General features: G+C 39.2%; 1 protein-coding gene across 4 annotated transcripts; it reads left to right on the forward strand.

Annotated features, from left to right (window-relative positions):
- The first annotated feature begins 1509 nt into the window (after positions 1 to 1509).
- LOC119497337 (DENN domain-containing protein 3-like) lies at positions 1510 to 19991 on the forward strand. 4 transcript variants are annotated; one of them, XM_037785394.1, is made up of 28 exons: positions 1510 to 1671; positions 4804 to 4952; positions 6064 to 6253; positions 6435 to 6515; positions 6629 to 6744; positions 6973 to 7097; positions 7201 to 7312; positions 7519 to 7638; positions 7723 to 7821; positions 8597 to 8716; positions 9439 to 9554; positions 9713 to 9868; positions 9965 to 10061; positions 10195 to 10298; positions 10621 to 10808; positions 10931 to 11090; positions 11270 to 11465; positions 11600 to 11768; positions 13062 to 13321; positions 13431 to 13601; positions 13987 to 14116; positions 14573 to 14680; positions 15372 to 15511; positions 16777 to 16937; positions 17081 to 17217; positions 18237 to 18355; positions 18760 to 18897; positions 19245 to 19991. In XM_037785394.1, exons 2-28 carry the CDS (start codon positions 4866 to 4868, stop codon positions 19461 to 19463), a joined length of 3819 nt encoding a protein of 1272 aa, XP_037641322.1. In that variant the 5' UTR covers positions 1510 to 1671; positions 4804 to 4865; the 3' UTR covers positions 19464 to 19991. The 4 variants fall into 4 exon arrangements, with proteins under 4 accessions (XP_037641322.1, XP_037641324.1, XP_037641323.1 ...); XM_037785396.1 differs by having other exon boundaries at positions 6438 to 6515; XM_037785395.1 differs by having other exon boundaries at positions 1518 to 1671; positions 4807 to 4952.
- Positions 19992 to 20745: the final 754 nt, after the last annotated feature.

Genomic DNA, 20745 nt, shown 5'->3' on the forward strand with positions numbered 1-20745 from the left:
GTTAGCCCACCATCATCCAACAGCACATTACAACAGCATCATCCACACATATAAACATCATCCAGACATAATCATAAACACAAACCTACAACAAGTAATGCTCCAGGATATATATCCCACAATGGAAATACAACAAATATACAGTCATAGCCCCCTAAGCACAAGATACATACACAAATCCAAACATGACAAAAAAGGCATGAGTCTGAGGAATTTATCTATCATATGTTACTTTTCTCCTCCTGTCCCATAATTTAAAAAGATATTCAGAAAATACAAAAACATTATCAAAAAGATATTCAATTAAGGTTCCAGTTTCCATACCTATCAAATCTAAACCAGGAACATGAACTTTTTTTAAATAATGTGTCGTAAATTATGATATAAAGGTCAAAATAACATGAATTTAGTTCACAATATTGGCAGTCTTTCGTCTTCAGTTACACCTCTGTATCCTCCTGTTTCAATATGTAGTGGTAATATATACCACATCTTAACTGTGCACAAAGTGACCTCTGACTTTTAGGCAAATTTAACATATTTTTCACATTTGTAATCTTCTTAAAAAAAAAAAAAGAAAAATGTTTTTTGCCAGATTTGTTCTGCCCATGATTGTTTGCATTTACCCCTGGCTTTATTTATTTAAGGAATTTAAACTCCTCCAACCTCCACATTTTCCTTTTGAAAATACAGCTGGAAATGCATATTATTCTAATAATTAATAATTAAGTTTTCAATGGGTTTCAAGTTGGCGAGTTTGGTATATGAAAAAGTCTGGTGGGGGCCATACAATAACCATACAAGAAAAAGTGATGATGCAATCAAAACATAGGCTACCATAGGTATATTGAACCATACTCGCACAACAACCAATAAACTATCAATACCAGTGATAGAAAAGTCCAGCCGAATAATGCCGAAGAAACTAAAATCACACAATCAATGAAGATGTGACATCTCTTACCAACATTAGGACCACCAGAGGACAGTATTTAAGATCCACTCACTACTGAAACAACACCAGCATGGGGACAACAAACACAAGCAAAGCAAAACGCATGCAGTGAACAACAGGTTTACATATCAGTCAATAAATACATAACAATAAAGATGACTCACCGATGAAGTTCACTTCTTGAATAGGAATGAGGCGGAAACATTGCAAACATTTTATGAAGCAGACAAAGCTCAACACATGGTGTCTGGCCTGACCACAGTCTGACAGTCTATATGGACCTGACATAGAGAAAAGCTTAACTTCTTCTGTACAACAGCGACCTCTTGTGGGGCTCCTAATGAAACTTGACTTCTTTACAAATTATGCAAGACACTGTAGAGCCTGTTTACGATAAAATATAGAAGAAATCAACAATATCTTGGAGGCTACAAGTTTTTTTTTTATTATTATAGAAATGATATGCTGCTTCATATGATCCTGCATTGTGCTTCCTCAGATCATCAATGCGCATGTTTGTGCGTCCACACAGAGAAACAGGAAGCAGTGACAGACCATAATTAAAAGAACATGTGACAGACTGTAAACATGGGAACCGGGATGAGCTCGTGTCATTCAGGAGTTTTGCTGCGCGTGGAGAGACTTTCTAGCTCGGGACTGCTGCCAGGAATGTGAAGGGGATGAATGAGGAGCTGCATGGTATAGCTGGTGAGGAGGTTAGTGAATCTGAAAGAGATTTTTAATATATTGAAAGACTTTATACTTGTTGACAAGTCACACTGGAGGGAGGCATCCTCTCACCTGTGCAGCTTGTGACTCAGGATCACGTGTTGTAGTTGCAGTAAAAACAGTAATCCTAACTTTGATTTGAAATGTTATCCTGCTTAGACCACACGGTCTGTAAGTAGAAATGTGACATACAAATTTACAAAACTGGAAAAGTATCCTGTTTGATACACTTTTTCTGGATTTGAATAGGAGCTGATCAAAGGAGTGACATGTAAAGTTGGACACATAACAGTAGTAGCACTACTTTTTTTTTTATTTCCATCTAATTGATTCTGAAGGTCAGATATATATTTTTTTAAATCATGTTCCTGGTCCACAAATGTCAGTTTATTTTGTTTATTTTGTTTATTTATTTTGCACAATTTAAGACTATACAACATAACAAAAACATAAATGAATAATATACAGTGCAGGAAGAGGCAAAAAAAAAACACTGGGCTTATCTGAAGCCTCCACCTAGAGACAAGATTAATATAAACAAATAATATGACTACATAATAGTGATAACAAACAATTTGGACAAGATTTATATAATAACAACAATAACAATACAGTAAATATATCAAAAAAAGACAAGTGTGTGTGTGTGTGTGTGTGTTGCGTGGAAGTGTATGGTTAGTGTTTGTGAGAAGGATACTGATTTAAATATCTATAAAGACTTCTGGGCAATCGTAACCAAACAACATTGTGAGTGGGAAAAAATAAAAAACATAAAAACAGATACATGGACAACATGGTTATCCTTCTCATCTGCTCATATTTGTGTAAATGCTTGTATCCGTTTCTCCTCAGCTCTGTCTTATCACACTAGTTTCCTGTGATTTAATGGCATTTGATGCAGAATTTCAATCCCATTGCAAGTTTGACCCCCCCTCAGGTCTCGATAGAGGTATCAGATTGTTGTGCCTTCATGTCATATATCAGAAGATGTATTATTGTGTTGTTATGGTTCAATATGGAATGTGCCCTGTTTGTCGAGGATCATATGATTGTACTGTATATATATGATTATGATCATGTCACATCCTCGGACCAATAATGGAGGGACAGCAGCAGCTGGTCATGTGGCATATGCTTTTAATGGGTTATTAGTTGAGTTATGCTTGACATTCTTGGATTAGTTATCATTTCATTTCAGACGAGGGAACAGTGCTACATTATTGCAATGGTCAAACCATTTTTAGGAATCGTTGTCAGTAAAATAAGGATAAAAAAACATAAGCATTCTGTATTTCCTATGGAGAACGCTTGAAGTTATTTTGTACAGCTCGGCCTCAAAAAAGTGCATTTTTAAAAAAGTATTACAATATTTCTTGCACCTCCTTACAACTCTGCATCTGTCAAATGTTTAAGTTAACATTTCATCCATGCAGCCCATTTATTGTGGCCCAGTTTCTGTGTTTTTGTGTGCATGTGTCCATCTTCCCCTGCACACATGAGCCCAATTTTCCAAGAAGTGACTATACCAAGAAACAGGGAAAATGTGATTTAAAATAATTTGCTCCTCACTGTGGTGACTCAGTTGTAAAAAGCAGTATACCATAGAAGGAAACATTAAAGATGGGATGTAGGATAATGTGTGTCTGTGCTTTATCACATTATGTGGATGTGCAGAGTAAAAAATGTTAATTGTATGATGAACAACATCCTGTTTCATGTATTTCCCCCACATAGCTCGAACCAGCTGAACTAATTCAGTTGTTTTCCTGAGTCGTCGTCGTATGGATTCCTACTAGGAACTCCAACAAACTGCCACAAACTAAAAATGACATGCTGATAATCTGCTGGCAACAATGTTTAGTTCCAGAGACTGATTCACACAGCAGTAATCAATATCACCGCGTATTAGATGGACAAATGTAGACATTGTACTACAGTAAAAGTCATGGAGTACATTCAAATGCACTGTCCAGGCTACCCGATCATTTTAGGATTTGCTTTACAACTTTGTTATTGTTTGCCCTCAGATCATAGCAATGATAATGTTTTTTGGACAGCATTTATTGGGAAAGTAATGCCATTTTTAGTGCTATTAAGCCATGTAGATGAGTTTTATTTGATTTGTTCATAAGTTTGAGATATTAAACTTAGGATGAGAATGCAGATACAGTACGGGTATCTGTGGATTATAGATTGATCCATGGAGCTTTTTCTTTAAAAACACTAGAGCTGCAACGATTAATCGATTGGTTGTCAACTGTTAAATTAATCGCCAACTATTTTGATAATCGGTTTGAGTCATTTTTAAGAAAAAAAAGTCAAAATTCCCTGATTCCAGCTTCTTAAATGTGAATATTTTCTAGTTTCATTACCTCCTCTATGACTGTAGTAATAGAGTAAGCTGAATATCTTTGAGATGTGGAAAAATAAGACATTTGAGGACGTCATCTTGGGCTTTGGGAAATGCTGATCAACATTTTTCACTATTTTCTGACATTTTATAAACCGAACAACTAATCGATTGATCGAGAAAATAATCAACAGATTAATCGACAATGAAAATAATAATTAGATACAGCCTTAAAAAAACACTTTTCTTTATATTTTGGAAACATTAATAGCTTTTAATCCGATTTTTTTTTTCTGTATTAAACAAAGAGAACACTGGAGAACGTGTATAAAGCAGCGCTATGCAGAATTATGCAATATATCCTGAACTACAGTGGTGTGCAGCTCCTGTAAGAAGCAATGTGGAAAATATTACAACTACACAATGTAATCTCTGATGTAATACAATCAAACAATCTAAACTCTGGTTCTTGTAGCTGCAATAATTGCAGAAGAGCTACAGTATTTCTACACTTTTCATCTTTGAATAATCTGGTGGAAAACTGTCTGACTGGGTCTTCAGATGTTGTTGTTGATCAGCGGCGGTGATAATGAGCTGGAACAAGCACTCGTGTCATGTGCTGTGACTATATTTAGCTGATAGATGTTGTTCTCATGCAGAATGATGAAGAACTGTGTGCCTTTTTAACACACAAGCCATTATCTGTTATCTGTATGTATACCTTTCTTTTACCCCTCATCTCTGACTGACCTCAATGGTTGTGATCCAGCAGGTCTGAGTTGAGACCTTGGCCCTGTTCTGCTGGTCCAACTGGGTCCTGGGCTGGTGTCGATGATGGGGGACCATCTGCCTCCTGTTCTGCTGGAAACCTGTGTGGTGGTCGGAGCATCTAGCGACAAACTCAATGAGGTCTACAAGGTATGTGCCTCCAAACGCACCCCGGCACATGTGTGACTGATGTGCTGTAAACTGAAAATTGGTACTGTAGTGGTATCGTCATCATGAATAACTTGTGTTTGCAGCCCCATTCCAGCTTGTTGTATTGATATTCTTTATATCAGGAGGTTCATTTTAGTTTTGCTAGTATTTTCATGATTTCTTTTTTTTTTTTTAATGAGTATGTTGAATACTGGTAAACCCAATGTTTATATTACCTTTTTCTTTTCATTAACCAGGTTAGTCCCACTAAGATCAAGGGAGACCTAGCAAAGAAAGCAGCATCAATGCAAACTTTAAATTTCACGCCAGTGGCATATCAAAATGCCCAAAAATCAAAACCAAAGTAATGTTTGAATTAAGAAAGGAAAACATTTCTTACCATCCTGGTGGCATAGTGGTTAAGAGGCAAGCCATGTGACTGCAACATTCCCGGTTGGATTCCGGTCAGGAATGTCGAACTTCTTCTTATTTTGCCAAGTACATACAAACAAGGAATTTGACTCCAGTTTTATGCATCTCTCTCAATATATTTACACAGAAATAGAAATAACAGCTAGGGACAAGGACAGAAAAGCTGGATAGACAGGACTGTTATGTACACAAGTAGCGAAAAAAACAAGTGTATATATAAATAGTATATAAATATACATATAAAAAACACCAATGACCAACAATAAAAAAAAAAGAAATAAATTAAACCGTCACAAAATGTACCCCCAAAAAAAACATTAAAAAGAAAAAGGTAAATATTGTCTGCAGACCAAAGTCTCTTTGTTATTTTAAACTCACCAAGAAAAAAAACATCTTTGGCATTGAGTAATTGTGCAATGAACAAGGAAGAGGAAACATGGTGACTATTGGTCCAGACAACAAAAATAATGCCTAAATAATGCTCTGATGCTAAAGCCATAGCACCCTTTTCAAGTGTTTCTATATTAGGTAATCAGCATTTTAAAAATGAAATGTTTTCCTCCTCTCTTCTATTAAATGGGCCACATGAAAGTATATAGAATATGTGTAATGTAGATTAATATAACATGTATCAAAGCTAATTATGATGCGTATCCTTCCCTTCCTATCTCCCACACAGTCCTTTAACAATAATGGAACTCCGGAGCACCTCCTGTTGGAGCCGGAGGTGCTGCACATCCTGACGCCTCCCTTCTTTAGCAGACCGCAAGCGGAGAGTGAAGCAGTGAGGTCACATGGGAAGAGGCGGCACTCTTTTCTCAGGAAGAAAAGGGAACCGCCTCCTCCGGCTGCAGTGACTCCCGGCCAAGGTCTGGTACTTCTATCCACACATACTGTAGACACACAACAGGTCTTAGATGGTTTTCTAACACAAAACTTCTGTGGAGCCACAAACATGTTGTTTTCCTGAAGGGTTGTGATTTGTCCCTGGCGTAACATTACCCATGTTATCATTAGTGATTTGTGAAAATCAGTTTTGTATTATTTTAGCAGGTGGAAGAGGAGGAAGTGAAGACGTCAGTGTTCCTAAAGACATCGACCTCATGGCTTTACCTCAACTCTGCTTTCCGGGTATTTGATATTCCCTTGCATACACACACTTGCACAAATTAGATTGTTTTTACAATGACATATGTATCATGCCTATGTGTTTACATGTTTTGATATGTTTTTCTTGTTTCCAGGTGGGCTCCAAGTAACCAATGAACAGAGAGATGAACAATTCCACTTCCTGGTTTTCACTGATGTCTTTGGCAACAAGACCCATGGAGTAGTAATGCAATGTTACCGACCGATACTGGTACACAATACTACATGTAATACTTCACACACAACAGTTAAGATAAATCCCAACTGTGTTTTACTGCTACAGCCAGATATGTAACCTAATGCAGATACAAACATATTTAAAATACAGAATCTTAACCAATTAGTGTCAATAAATAGCACGCCCACATTGAAAAGGTACTAAAAACCTAAATGACAGCTTCAAGTTTCACCGTTCACTCTCTTTCCTGTGTTTTTACAGGAAGGGTCGACTTTCTTCCAGAACAGATCTGGGTCCTTTAAGTCATCTCAACTTTTCTCTGCCTACAGTTTCTGTGTCATAACCAAATATCCTTACTTCACTGCACTCAAAGACTGTCTGTCATGGTGAGGAACAGGGCACTAAACCAAACTGCCTGGCTAATTAAATCAGTTTATCTTCACCGTATAAAACAAATCACAATCTCTTTCTTGTTCTTCTTTGTCTTAGTCTGTTAATCGAGCTGAGAACTTGTCGTTTATCTGACATGGAGGAGACAGTGAAGGAGTTTGCAGCCAAACTGGCTCTGGTGCCTATTCCCCCTCCTGGACAGCTACATTTGGTGTGTGTATGAGTGTGCAATGTGTAGTTAAGTGGCTCCTGATAATGTTTGAATTCACAATATCATGAGCCAGGAGGTAGCGTTAGTGGTAGTAGTAGCATACTTGTGTAAGTGTGTACATACATTCATTTTCAGTGCATCCTTTGACTGTGATTCAGCCAGACAGAAGATGAAGAACACAAACAATAACGCTGTATGTTTTGCAGATGTTTACCTTGCGTCCTCTGACCATTGTATTACCGTCCAGAGAAGACAAAGACCACCCAGCTGTAGATTTAGACCTCCACCTGCCTTTCATCTGCTTCAGGCCACAGCAACTACTACAGGTACTACACACACCTGTTGTGTTGATGTCAGTGAAACAGGAGGAAGCTCATATTAACTCTGTCTCTTTCTCGGTTTGTCTGTAGGTGCTGTCTTGTCTCCTGCAGGAGCAGCGGGTGGTGTTATTTTCTGCTGATTGGGCCAGACTCACGCTTGTGGCAGAGAGCTTCTTGCTGTTCCTGCAGGTCTGTTGAAAATCTACCTCCGTGATCTGCAAAGGGCACAGCAGTGTTCAAATCTAGATTTTTATTAAATTTAACTCATGTATCTAACTTTGATATTATAATTAGATACATTTTTCCCACTGTTTTTAAATAAGATTCAAACATTGCTACGTGGCTCGTGGCTGTTTAAGTGAATAGTAGGGCAGGGCTGCAGTTGGAAACCTTAGAATAGGGACTTCCTGTTGATATTCAGGAAAATAAAAGCCCATTTTGCATTAATGTGTATCTTTAGATGCTGAAACTGAATGCAAATTGTGAAAAGGTTACAATACAATACAGTAAATATTATAATAATGATCTAATGTCATTTTAAGCCATTACAGTCAATTTGAAATTATACCTTACTATTGAGTTTTGAACATGACAAAATCACATTTATGCATTTTGCAGAACAGTGTTGTATAGAAAACTTAATACATCTAATATCTGCAAGTAGAGCTGCAATGATTAATTGATTAGTTGTCAACTATTAAATTAATCTCCAACTATTTTGATAATCGATGAATCGGTTTGGGTAATGGTTTAAGAAAAAAGTCAAAGTTCTCTGATTCCAGCTTCTTAAATGTGAATATTTTCTGGTTTCTTTACTACTCTATGACAGAAAACTGAATATCTTTGAAAATAATCCCAGCTCAACTGTAACATTGAAAGGTGTTGAATCCTTCATCAAGCCATCCATCATTTCATGTTTTGATCTATTAATTAGTCCATCCTGCCTCCCTGATCTCTCTTCCAGCCTCTGTCGTGGCAGCAGCCGTATGTTCCTGTCCTGGCCAGAGGCATGCTGGACTTCCTCATGGCTCCTACTGCCTTCCTCATGGGCTGCCACCTCAGCCATTATGAAGAGGTTGCTAATGTGAGTATACAACCCTCCAAATCAGTTAAAACGTTAGACATTACAGATTACCGATGGCAAATAGAAATATCTACAAAAAAATCCTTTGTTCCACGTGCTGTTAAGGTGATGAATGAGGCTAGGACACACACTTAACATTATGATTATACATTGCATACATACATACATACCATGCTCCTGAGACTTTTTTAATGTTTGTATGTTTCATGGCATGTCTTGTCGTGCTCAAATTGTCTCACTGTGGACAATAAAGTTTTCGTAATTCGTAATGGAATAATGGTAATGCTGCTGTGTGGTGAATGTACATTAAACCTACTGATAGTACATGCTAAATGTATAGTACAGCAGCTTTTTCATCCAAAATATCCATCTCTGATTCAGAAAATTCTGACGAAAAGAGTGCGTGACAGGACAGAGTCAAGCCTTCTGCTTCAGACTTGGCTGGATTGTTTCTGTCTCTGGCCTCAAAGCAACTTATTCAATTAAATAAATGTAAAATTAAGACCGTTATCTACGTTTAATACAGTTTTAGTCATAGTTCTAAGTGAATACTTTGCATTATATTTGACTCTTATTTCTTGTTGATCGTGATCACAAAAAGTGTTCCATAACATTTTTTGTTAAAATATTGTCATATATTTGTTTACATTAGAAGCTTATCAGTTAATGCACAAACAAAATGAGGATGAGATCAAATGTATTCTTGATCTTCCTCCATCCAGGAAACTGATGATCTGATCTTAATCAACATTGACAAGGGAAGTGTCTCCACTTCTTGTTCTGAGACTCTCGACCTACCAGAGATTCCTCCGGCCGCAGCAGACTGCTTCACACAGAGGTGCTCACTGCTAATTTCTACTAGTACTATACAGAAATACAAACAAATAAGTGGCATATGGATTTGGACAGTAGATGTGCAACTTTGCTGTTCCTTTTCTCAAACTTGGCAAAAGAAATGAATGCGTTTCTATGAGTTTATACATTGTGTTTTTGCAGGTGTCAGTCCCTGCAGATACATTTTGACCTGTCTCAGTGCCACCAGTCCAGCTGCACTGACATCAGCGAGCAGCGGGCACAGAGAAGAGCGTGGCAACACAACCTCAACCACGACATCCAGAGGATCACACTGGAACTGATTGTCAACATATTCAGGTTGTGTGTGTGTTCTTTGTGTACTGACGGGATGGGATGATTCCCCTAAAAAAATATATATATATATTGTTAATGATACATGTATGTATATAACAGGGATGTTAGCGGTCATCTGAACTATGAACATCGAGTGTTTAACAGCGACGAGTTCCTGAAAACCAGAGAGCCAACTGAACAGCTGTTTTACAAAGAGGTAAATACTAACTCGGTAAAATATTTTTTCTATTATTTTAACTTGAATGGGCGACAAATTAGCTGACGTCTCTTAGCAGACACAGAATGCTGTATCTGGTGCTCATCTTCAAATGAACATGGCTGTGTTGCAGGTGTTGGAGACACACATCTTCCATTTCTTCCTCAAGGACCGCCTCAACAGGAAAATGGACAACTTCGCTCGAATGGAACTCAGCACTCGCTCTGAGATGCAGAAGTAAGTTATTAAACCCATCTGAAAAGCCTCAAACCACGTTAACACAGTGTATATACTGAAAATACATGGCAATCCAGTCACTGAGGTCACATTCAGTAGTTAGGGACACGTGTAGCGTGAACACAAATGCACACCAACACTCTTTCTGCCAAACAACTGACAACATTTCAATTGACCACCAAATAACCACTGCAATCCCCTTCTCTATAGCTGTATGGCAAAATGCAAATCTGTATTTGTTTTGCTGACACACTAGCTTCATCTCTGTTTTGTGCTGGAAACACACCCTTCAAATGTATTGTTTCTATCATGTGTCGTCTAGGATGAAGGCTATGGTCGAGGTCCCACGCAGACCCACCATGCAGGAGATTCAAGCCCGGAGAAAGAGCTCTGTTCCAGGGAGTCAGCTGAGTAAGAGACTGGGGATGAGCCTCCCTAACCTCGAAGACGACCAAACTATCAGCTTCCGAAGAAACTCGCTGCTGACCAAGATCATCTTGTCTGACCCCGGTGAGACTGAGGCACAAATAGTCAAGATATAGGCAGACAGAAGTAGCTGGAAAAGATTAACCGTTCCTCTGTTTCCCCACATTTCCTCTCTCCCTGACGCTCCCTACCTCTTCGTCTCTTAGCGCTGAGAACTCCTCCTAAGCCAGCAAAGGTGTTTAAGCTCCCAGATTTCCCAGCCTCTCTGTCATTCCAGTCTGTCCAAAGTTATTACACCGAGCTGATCCAGCAGCTTGGCAAATCCATCTTCTCTGTCCAAAATGAGAACTCTACTCTGCTGGCCAGGTATTCTGCTTTTCCCCGTTGCCATCCTTTCCCTGTCATTCCTGTCTCCTTCATTTTAATTTGTACTATCAAGTGTTTTACCACTTTACACTCTCAGTTGTTGATCTTCTTTATTCAACTAAAAAAATGTTGTTACTGCAAAGATTTGAGGATTGATTACAATAATTCCCCCTCTGCAGATTCTACTACTTGCGTGGTTTCATTAACACATTGTGTTGGCGGCGGCTGGACGCTCTGGGTGATTTCCAGAACCTCTACAAGACAGACACCGCCATCTTCCCCACACAGCTGTTCACATGGCTCGTGGACTCGCTGCACCGAGACGAGAGACAGCAAGCCGAAAAGCGACCTGAACTCAAGAGACTAATCCTCAAGGTCAGTCAGTTTGCACAACCGTTATTACCAACTTGTAAACGTGGAGGTTGGAGATCAAACTTAATAAGTCTGCCTCTGTTGGTGATAAAGTAGTGATGATGGATGTGAGCTTGTCTTTTTTTCTCATCTGCTAGGTGAAGACAGAGAACGAGAAGCTGTTGGTGCAGCCTGACGACCACGTCAAGAAGTTTGTGCTCCCCCGAGAGCATCTGCATCAGGAAGAGTTTGTACGTTGCGTTCAGGAGTGCGGGATTGTAAAGGACGCAGCAACCATACACCGTTTATTTGATGCCCTCACTGACGGTATGTGAGGACCGGCAGGGGGATGTGGGTGGTTTAGAGATTTCTTTTGATATTTGATATATTTATGAATTGTATAGAACCTCGCATTATCAAAGCTCAGACTTACAAATGTTGTATTTTGCAACCAGCAGTGTGAGTCAAGGCAAAGTGCTAAAAGTTTTGTACCATCACTGGTGCTGATTCAAGATTCAAATCCACATGGTGAAAGATTTGTAAATTTTGAAGGCACTTTTTCAGAATCCTTTGATGATGGACAGAGAAGAGACTGTACAGTAATTATTTTCTCCTCCAGCATTACATGAAAGAGATTACATCACTTGTTGCCGACATGGTGGAATCAGGCAGCCGTTAGATGATTTGTTGCACTCATTTAATGCTCTGTAAGCGTGAAGTACAGGCTGTACGGCACGTTCCCTTTTGCTTACACACACACACACACACACACACACACACACAGATTGTAAAGTGAATCCCGCCACACATTAATGCAAAACACGTGTCCAGCTGAAATGAAGGGAATCAATATACGGTGTAGAAAAATACAGTGTATTATAATTTTAGTTTTTACCTATTGACCAGATAAAGTCTATAAAGTCACTCACTGGTTATGTTGGAGTCATTGTTGGGGAAATTAATTAGTTCTTTAGATTAATAAAAAAAAAACTCTACCTCAAAATGACCACGTTTTTGAAATTGCTCCAGTATTGAGTGAGAACGCTGCAGCCGCCAGCAGCTAAACCACCTGTAATGTAATCATTCAGGGCAACCCGGTACCATCTGTTAACGTCCACTAAAAGTGCTTGTTTTTGCCACTGACAGGCTCAGATTGTGATTATAAGTGTCTGACAACATCATGGAAAGGACCCTACAGAGAAATGAAACCTTTTTCTCACCTTTCGCTTGATCAGGTCTGTTTGTTATTGTGTGTCTCTCTCGGAGAAGCCTCGTTGTGAAATGTCGCGTTGCCTCCACATTGTCGAAATCATCTAACGGAGACAAAATTGGAACAGTACTGAACATCAAACTGAATGGCTTGTAATTATCGTCTTAGAGTCTGTTTTGATCACAGCACTTCAGATGATCATTTAGTAACACATGAAGAACAATAATACACACTATTCTGACATATCTGAGGTTGAATGTGGAACTAATCTGTTTGTACGAATAGTTTTAGTATTAGTAGTATAATAGTGTTTTCAGCTTGTACTTGCATGTGTTTTCCCCCGTCAATGTGTCTTTGTCTTGTATATGTTTGTTTGTATGTGTGCTTGCGTACCTCTCTCAATGTCCCAGGCGAGTCAAAGCAGGTGGACCCCGAGCTCTTCAGAGTCTTCTACACCTTCTGGAAGGAGACCGAGGCCGAGGCCCAAGACGTCAACTTGCCCTCTGAGGTCATAGACCATCTTGACAACAGCGAGTGTGTCTACAAGTTGTCATCGTGTGTCAAGACCTCCCACGGCGTCGGTAAAATTGCCATGACGCAGAAACGTCTGTTTTTGCTCACCGTGGGACGACAGGGCTTCCTGGAAATCACAAAGTTCAGAGACATACAGGTCAAGCGTCTTTAACCTCCTTTCTCTGAAATCATGTTATTTTTGGAATATGAATTCATAACGCTGCACTCTTATTTCAATAAATGACTCCCCCATCATCTCTGTGCAGGAGGTGAAGATTGCCTCAGCTCCCTTTCTACTTGGCCGTATTCCTTCCCTTCGTATCCAGACCTCTGGCAGGCTTGAGGTGTTTGAGGCCAATCTGAAGACGGAGACTGAACTCTGGTACCTTGTGGTGAAAGAGATGTGGGCCGGACGCAAACTGGCCGACCAGCACAAGGTACAACAAAGGTTGATTGCACACCACTGGAATAATAATTCTCTCTATTGTCAGACACTCCACAATCCATCAAGACAACACTGTTCCTATCAGATTCACAGGTTAAATGGTGAACTGAACTGTGACTTCAATTACAGTGAATGAATGTAAAGACTGGTGCAAGTGTGGCCTCAGCAATACTCTTCCAGTAGGCTTTGCTGCTGTTGACAGTAATATATGGGGTTGACAAATTGACCTATAACCTAATATGACCACTACAGCAGTGATTTAGTTACTTTGTTTGACAATATAAGTCAATTTGTTTGTTATTTGATCCCCCTTGTGTTAAATATAGTGTACTATACTACCATTTCTTCAAAATATGATTTATTTAATGTCTCTTTAGGACCCTCAGTACATGACTCAGGCTCTGACCAACGTCCTGTTAATGGATGCCGTCATGGGCTGCCTGCAGACACAGCGGTCCATCATCGCTGCCTCAAAGCTGGCCTACTTTGATAGGATCAAACATGAAGGTCTGGGCTCACTCTTGTGCTGCTTTTTCTGCTTCTTGATCTTTTTTTTTTTTCTTTCTATACACACAAATAAATAGTATAATTTTGCTTTTAGACATTCAGAATTTATTGGATTATTCATTTCTATAAAATGGCTATATAAAAAAAGTGCAGAAAATGATGTCTTTAAGCCCAAGGTCGCTGTTGTCCAAACAACTGTTCAAAACTCAAAGATATTCAGTTTATTATCTCATAATACAAAGAAAGTCCTCAGCCTTGAGGAGCTGGAACTAAAGAATATTTGGCATTTTTTGCTTTATAAGTGACTTAGATAATTGATTATCAAAGTAGTTGCCGGATAATTTCCGGTGGAACAACTAATTGATTAATCAACTAATCATTTTAGCCGTTATATCCTTCTCTATTCATCATCTCTGTCATATTCATTCATTCACTGTTTATGTCTCTGACCACCAGTACCCATGACGGTGCCGAAAACTACCTCAGAGACTCTAAAACACAAGATCAACCCGTCACTGGACCTGGCTGAACCTCAGACTGTACATGTGCTGCTTTACACACCAGGTACTATGTGGAGTGTGTTATTATCTGTTTCTTTTTAGTGCCCTACTTTCACACAGTATGTCTCCCCATCATATGTCTCCCCTGTTGATATTTAACTGTCCTTTACAGCTCAGAGCAACAAAGAAGTTTCTGTGTAATGATGATCAGTCATAATATGTTCACATATTAAACAGAGAGATGATCATGTACTTTGTAAATGTTTGTATGGCAACAGATGCTCCAGTGAAACTTATCCACATAACCTGATTAGTATTATTGTGTTGTGTATTAGCAGGCAGCATAACAGCTGTCTTGTTAGTCTCTCATTTGTTTACACTGTGACAGAACAAAAGCACCTGGAGGCTACTGGCCTGGTTTGACATAATAGAAGTTCAACTAAATACAGCAAGAGTTCAGCTAAAAATAGCACATAAACAAGGTTTTAAGAAGTGATAGATGTGGCTGACATATGCTGTGATATAGTGCGTACTGATTTGTTATTTATGTCTATCAAAGTCCCGGTCAATAAATGCCGCTGAAGACATTTCTGAATACAACAGGGTGGGGGTTCTCATTGTCATGGTGGTGGTGTCCCTTACACACTAAACCACCCTGCTGCACAATATGGTTTTCACTGCATACAGTCAGCTCTCACAATTCACTGGTCCACTGCTCTCTCTCTCACCCTTTGTCTCTGTCTCCCTTACTTCAGGTCAGTTGACTTCTAATGACTCAGAGGGTGAGATGAACCCGAAGCTGTGGGTGGCTCTCAGTGGGGGCAGAGTGGTTGTGTTTGATGCAGCTAGCTGGTCCATGCTGCAGGACTGCATCCAGGTCGGAGAGTCGCAGCTGGTGAGAGCAGACATGCTTTATTTAATTAACATTTACACATATTGACATTAACATAAATTAACATTTATTTAAAAAGGAACTCCTTCAACCTTACACATCGAAGTCTGTGTAAAGGTCTTGGCTTGGGGAACACTATTGCATAATATGTGAAAAAATGTATGTTTCCCAAACTTTTTTTCTGAGGAACCACTTTTTTAAAATGACAAACAATCGCAACCCAATTCACAATAGGCCTTATCTATAAATCGTAAGAAGAGCAAAATTGTGCGTAAATAAACGTTCCTGACCATTTTTTACTGCCATTTCCACATCAGCTCATATGACCTTGAATAGGTAAACCAGCCATTTCAAAGAGATATACGTTTGATAAATCACAACTTTGTTTTCTGCATGTGTTATTGAAAACATATATACATGTTAAGTGCTTTATAAGTGAGACCAAACAAATGCATTTAGGCGGAGTTAACAGGCTATCTCATTATTTTCATTTCCTTTCATCAGTTCAACAATATACATTTAAGCGGAGTTGAGAGACTCTCGTTTTTTTCCTCTCAAGAGTAAAACAAACCGAATAGATGCTAGCCTTTCATATTAGATTAAATGTTATAAATAAGCTACAAGTATCAGAACAATGCAAACATTCAGGCTCCCTCATGTGGTTCAAAGATATACTGCAGATATAAATGTTAAATAAAAGACTAGGGATGAAATTTTGAAAATTCATTTGGCGACCGTAATAAAATCTTCTGTGACTCACCTGAGGGTCCCGACCCAGCCTTTGGGAATCACTCCTTTTGTGGCTCCAGAAGAAGCTGGGCAAAGTCGGCCTCGCGTTGGTTGGAGCTGAAGACAAGTGTGAAAATTAAAATCAATCTGTGATAAATCGGTGTAATACTCTTTTAAACTAGTATGTAAATGTATTTTTAATTCTATACAAAGAAGCTTTAATACAGTTGTATTTAAACTTAATGTTGTTTTGATGAAACTACAGCAAGTATTATGTTTTAAATGCATGTATTTCTGAAATTCTTCACATTAACGAAATAAGTTGCATCTCTTTGTGCAGATGTTTGTTAATTTAGCTATTTAAGAAATTATTAAAGCCTCCATAGTCAGTGGAAACAAGTGCACATACTGTACGTCTGTACTGTGTAGTTACAGATGTACAATATATACATAATATTATACTGTTTTTGAGTCTGTTAGCCTAACATTTTCTGATGGAAGTGCAACTGAGATCCCATGTCCCATCTTCTTCTATGTAGAACTGCATGCTGGGATTGGTCCAGGAGCAGGTGTGGATCGGCTCTCAGGACTCCGTGATCTACATCATTGACACTCAGAGCATGTCCTGCAACAAACAGCTGACTGAGCACAGACATGAAGTGACTGGACTCACGGTGGACTCCAGAGATCAACACAACAGGTAGAGACATGATTATCTCTAGCTCAGCTGTCAGTTTTATCAGGTTAAACATTAATAAAAGCAGTTTTATAAAGAAGAGTCTAAATGTGTCAATGTATAAGTGTTTAATCAAATGAAAGCTTCACTAAAACTGTCTTTCCCAGTCAGCTGACATACTCCTGCAGCTGCGATGGGACGATTCTGCAGTGGGACTCGGCCAGTCTCAAAGTGAAGCGCCAGTTCCACCTCAGCTGTGACCGTCTCTCCTCCATACAGATCTATGATGGCGCACTGTGGTGCTGTAAGTACACGCTAACAGTTGTTATTGCTAATTTCTTCTTTCACACACTAACACTTTTATATATATATATAACAACTTCCAGTAGCATTTATTGCTTTCCATTGAAAGCTTCTTTGCTGCTCACTGGCTGAATGTACCCGATTCTGTGTCTGTAAATGTGGCTTTTAGTTTTCTTCTTTACTCTCGCAGTTATCCTCATTTTATAGTGTAAACCACTGGTTCCCAACCTAGGGGTCCCAACCCCCACTAGGGGTCGCCAAAGCTTCACAATTGGTTGCGATTTTAAGGTGGATAAAGTGTACGGTTTTAAAAGAATATACAGTTGGCCTATATCTCAGGATTTCATTCATTTCTGTGGAGAAAACAAAATGAAATTGTTATTTTTAAAGTTTGGATTGAACACAGGCTATATTCACAGAGCTTTCCCTCTGTGCAGAACAGCCTCGTCCTGCATTAGAAAAGTACGCACTTAAAACAACCAAAGAGCTAATAGAACAATGGCCAAGCATCAGGGAGAAGAAAACACTGACATTGCCAAAAAAAGCAGCCTTTTAAGTATGTATGATTGTTAAAATTAAAAAAATAGACAGAGGGTTGTATTAAAAGTTACTAAAAATAACAGGAAAACTGATTTCTGATGCAATATTCACAGGAGATAATCTGCTCAAAATTCATCCAAATCGCTCTTTTTACACAAAACTCCTGCAGATATTGCATTCCCCATTTAGGTTAATTGTACAGTTTATCAGTTGTTCTGTACTGTTATTGTTGAATATAATAAAATATATCTCTTAGTCAGGGATTGTCAGTTTACTCAATGATAGAAAAGGGATCCCATAAGGAAAAGGGTTGGGAACCACTGGTGTAAACTACATGCCAACTTTAAGACCTGGCTACATCCCTCTCTGAACATGCCTGAACTCGACCAACAGCGTCTACACATGACTATTGAAATGCACCTTACCAGCAAAAAAAAGGCCCTGATAATAGCTTGTTGAAACGTGTATGTGTTTGTGCAGGTTGTGGGGACAGCATTGTGGAGCTGAAAAAGAGCGGGAGCCCACAAAGAAGAATGGCACTTCCTAATGACTTACGGAGCATGCCCAGTAGCTTCAGCAGCTTTGTCGTCATCCCAGAGGTGATTTTGCAATCCTCAGCTAATAAGTTCATCAATTAAGCAAGTCAGCAGCTATTTAGTAGTTTAGCAAGTCAGTCATTTGGTCTGCTGTTCAATGTACGTCAGTCAATTAGGGAATGAAACAATTATGCAAAATAACGCTGGCACCTATACAGATATAATGTAGCTGGAACAAGTCTCTGAAACTGAGAGATTCAGGTATTTACTCACAACCTTTTTCCAACACTTGAATATGCAGATTCAACCATATTATAATTGCTTTGGCTGCCAAAGATGTTGGTGTGCATAAAAAACTTGCTGGCTACAGATAAAATGCTTTTTGTCAGTGTTTGACATTATCAAAATGTTTGCACAGGCTAAAAGTAGACATGTGATTTACCAGTTTTTGTGTGCGTTTGTTCCAGAGAGGTCAGGTGTGGACGGGCTGTGCAGACTCAGGCGAGCTGTGTCTCTGGCACACGAACAACCACAGACGTCCAACCAAGAGGATCTCCCTGCCAGGCAGCTCAGGAGTCACCTGTATGATTCGAGTCAAGGACCAGGTGAGCTACGATACATGTCAGGTGGCAAGATTCTGTAACATGAGTGCTAACTTGTTTTTTTATACATAATGTGTGTTGGACACTTTTTATGGTTCATGGGAACACAAAGCAGGTGTTGCTTATTGAGGAAGCAAAATGGATTACTGTTAGCAATTATTCATTTGTTTGAAATATGGCAATTACAAACATGCATATTGGATAGTATCTACTTGGCAAGTGGTCATGAATTTTCAGGTAAATTGTGTTACTCAAACAGCATTTCTCGTCTGTATCAGTGTTGTGGATTCCCCTCTTCAATCATCACTTAACCCCTGCTACCTTTCCTTGATGCCCTCTCCTCCCCTCAGATCTGGGTGGGCTGTCGTGGCAGGAGCGGTGTCGGAGGTCAGTGTGACGGTCAGCTGAGAAGTCAGGTGTTGGTGATGGACGCAGAGCACCACACTGTGGCAAAGGAGCTGCACGCCCATTCAGACATCATCCAGACGCTCTGCTCTGCTGAGGACCGCTACGTCCTGAGTGGCTCCGCACGCCGCGATGGCAAGATCGCCATCTGGAAAGTCGAGTAGAGAGCAGAGATGGAGAAAGCACAAGTGAAGGAAGAGAGAGGCATGTGGAGAGAAGGACAAATGTGTACTAGTGAGTACATACACAAGACATAATACAAGTTTGGGTATTTGGCCTTGACAAGAAGATCATCCTGTGGGAGGCTGAGTGAAGCAAGTGAACATGAATAGAGGACAGTTCTTTTCTTTCACTTGAAGGAGTATCTTTTTGTAGCCGCATTTCAATGGTAATTGAGTTTTTCTGCTGGTAGTTAAAATCACAAAATGGTAAAAGCAGCCCTCAAAGATGACATTTGGAGACTTTTATGTAAGAGAGAGCCCTTAAAATAAATATATACTGTGTGACAGAGATTTGGTTTGTGACACTGGTTCTGGATTTCACGCATGAGGTGTGAAAAAGGTCAAGTCTGTGCCTTAAATATGTTCTTGATTTTGTCAAGATTTCAACAGCAGTAAGATATTTAAATGCTACAATGATTGTCATTCCTGTTTCTTTACCAAGCATTGATAATAAATTACATTTTCAGGTATTATCACGTACTGCTTGTTTGTGTGTGAGCCCATGTGCAGCTCTAGGTTGCTCACTTTTTATCACCTCCAGATGGATGCTGTCTATTTTAGAAAGTGATGAACCCAGCTACCTCTGAGTGATCGTGACATGATTCAATTTATAGATTGGCAAAGATCAAATGTAAACTACAAATCTGAGTAAGGGATACAACCTTCAACAAAACACACATGAAGCAATACAGAATACAAAAAAAGGACGCTACCTTTGTCACCGATTTGAGGTCATCAGTCTTAAAATGTTTTATTGGTACAAATACAATGGAGCCACAGTCAAAGAGCTGGAACACAACAAATCTGTGTGAAGTATTCATTGATAACTTTCAGTAATTAATAACTTTTTACTATGTTAAAAGGATTTAAACAGACTCTTGAATATTAAAGGGATAGTTTGGGTGTTTTGAAGTGGGGTTGCATGAGGCGCTTATCCATAGTCAATGTATTACTAACAGTAGATGGTGGTTGGCACGCCCCCAACTTGTAGAAGCAGAGAGTTACCGCACGGGAAATGCAAAGTAATGTACTACTGTGGATGGGGCTGGCAGCAAAACATATTTTAATATCAGTTTAAGTGTACGCTATATTAAGAATATTTTCACCACTTTACCTTGCTGCCAGACAGCCCTTTCCGACGGCGAACTGAAGCCGTTGTATCCATCTATGCTCTCACCAAACCCACCAGATTCCATTGAAAAAAAACTGTAATTTGATCTTGCAG

This window comes from Sebastes umbrosus, chromosome 11, assembly GCF_015220745.1.
Source record: "Sebastes umbrosus isolate fSebUmb1 chromosome 11, fSebUmb1.pri, whole genome shotgun sequence".
NCBI lineage: Eukaryota > Metazoa > Chordata > Actinopteri > Perciformes > Sebastidae > Sebastes > Sebastes umbrosus.

What these genes read in the sequence shown, in the direction of transcription:
- LOC119497337 (XM_037785394.1), top strand. Translation starts at nt 4,866, where the DNA reads ATGATGGGGGACCATCTGCCTCCTGTTCTGCTGGAAACCTGTGTGGTG. An exon ending in CTGATTGTCAACATATTCAG is followed by an intron (nt 9,869 to 9,964) that starts GTTGTGTGTGTG and finishes TGTATATAACAG; the next exon opens with GGATGTTAGCGGTCATCTGA. An exon ending in CAAAGTTCAGAGACATACAG is followed by an intron (nt 13,322 to 13,430) that starts GTCAAGCGTCTT and finishes ATCTCTGTGCAG; the next exon opens with GAGGTGAAGATTGCCTCAGC.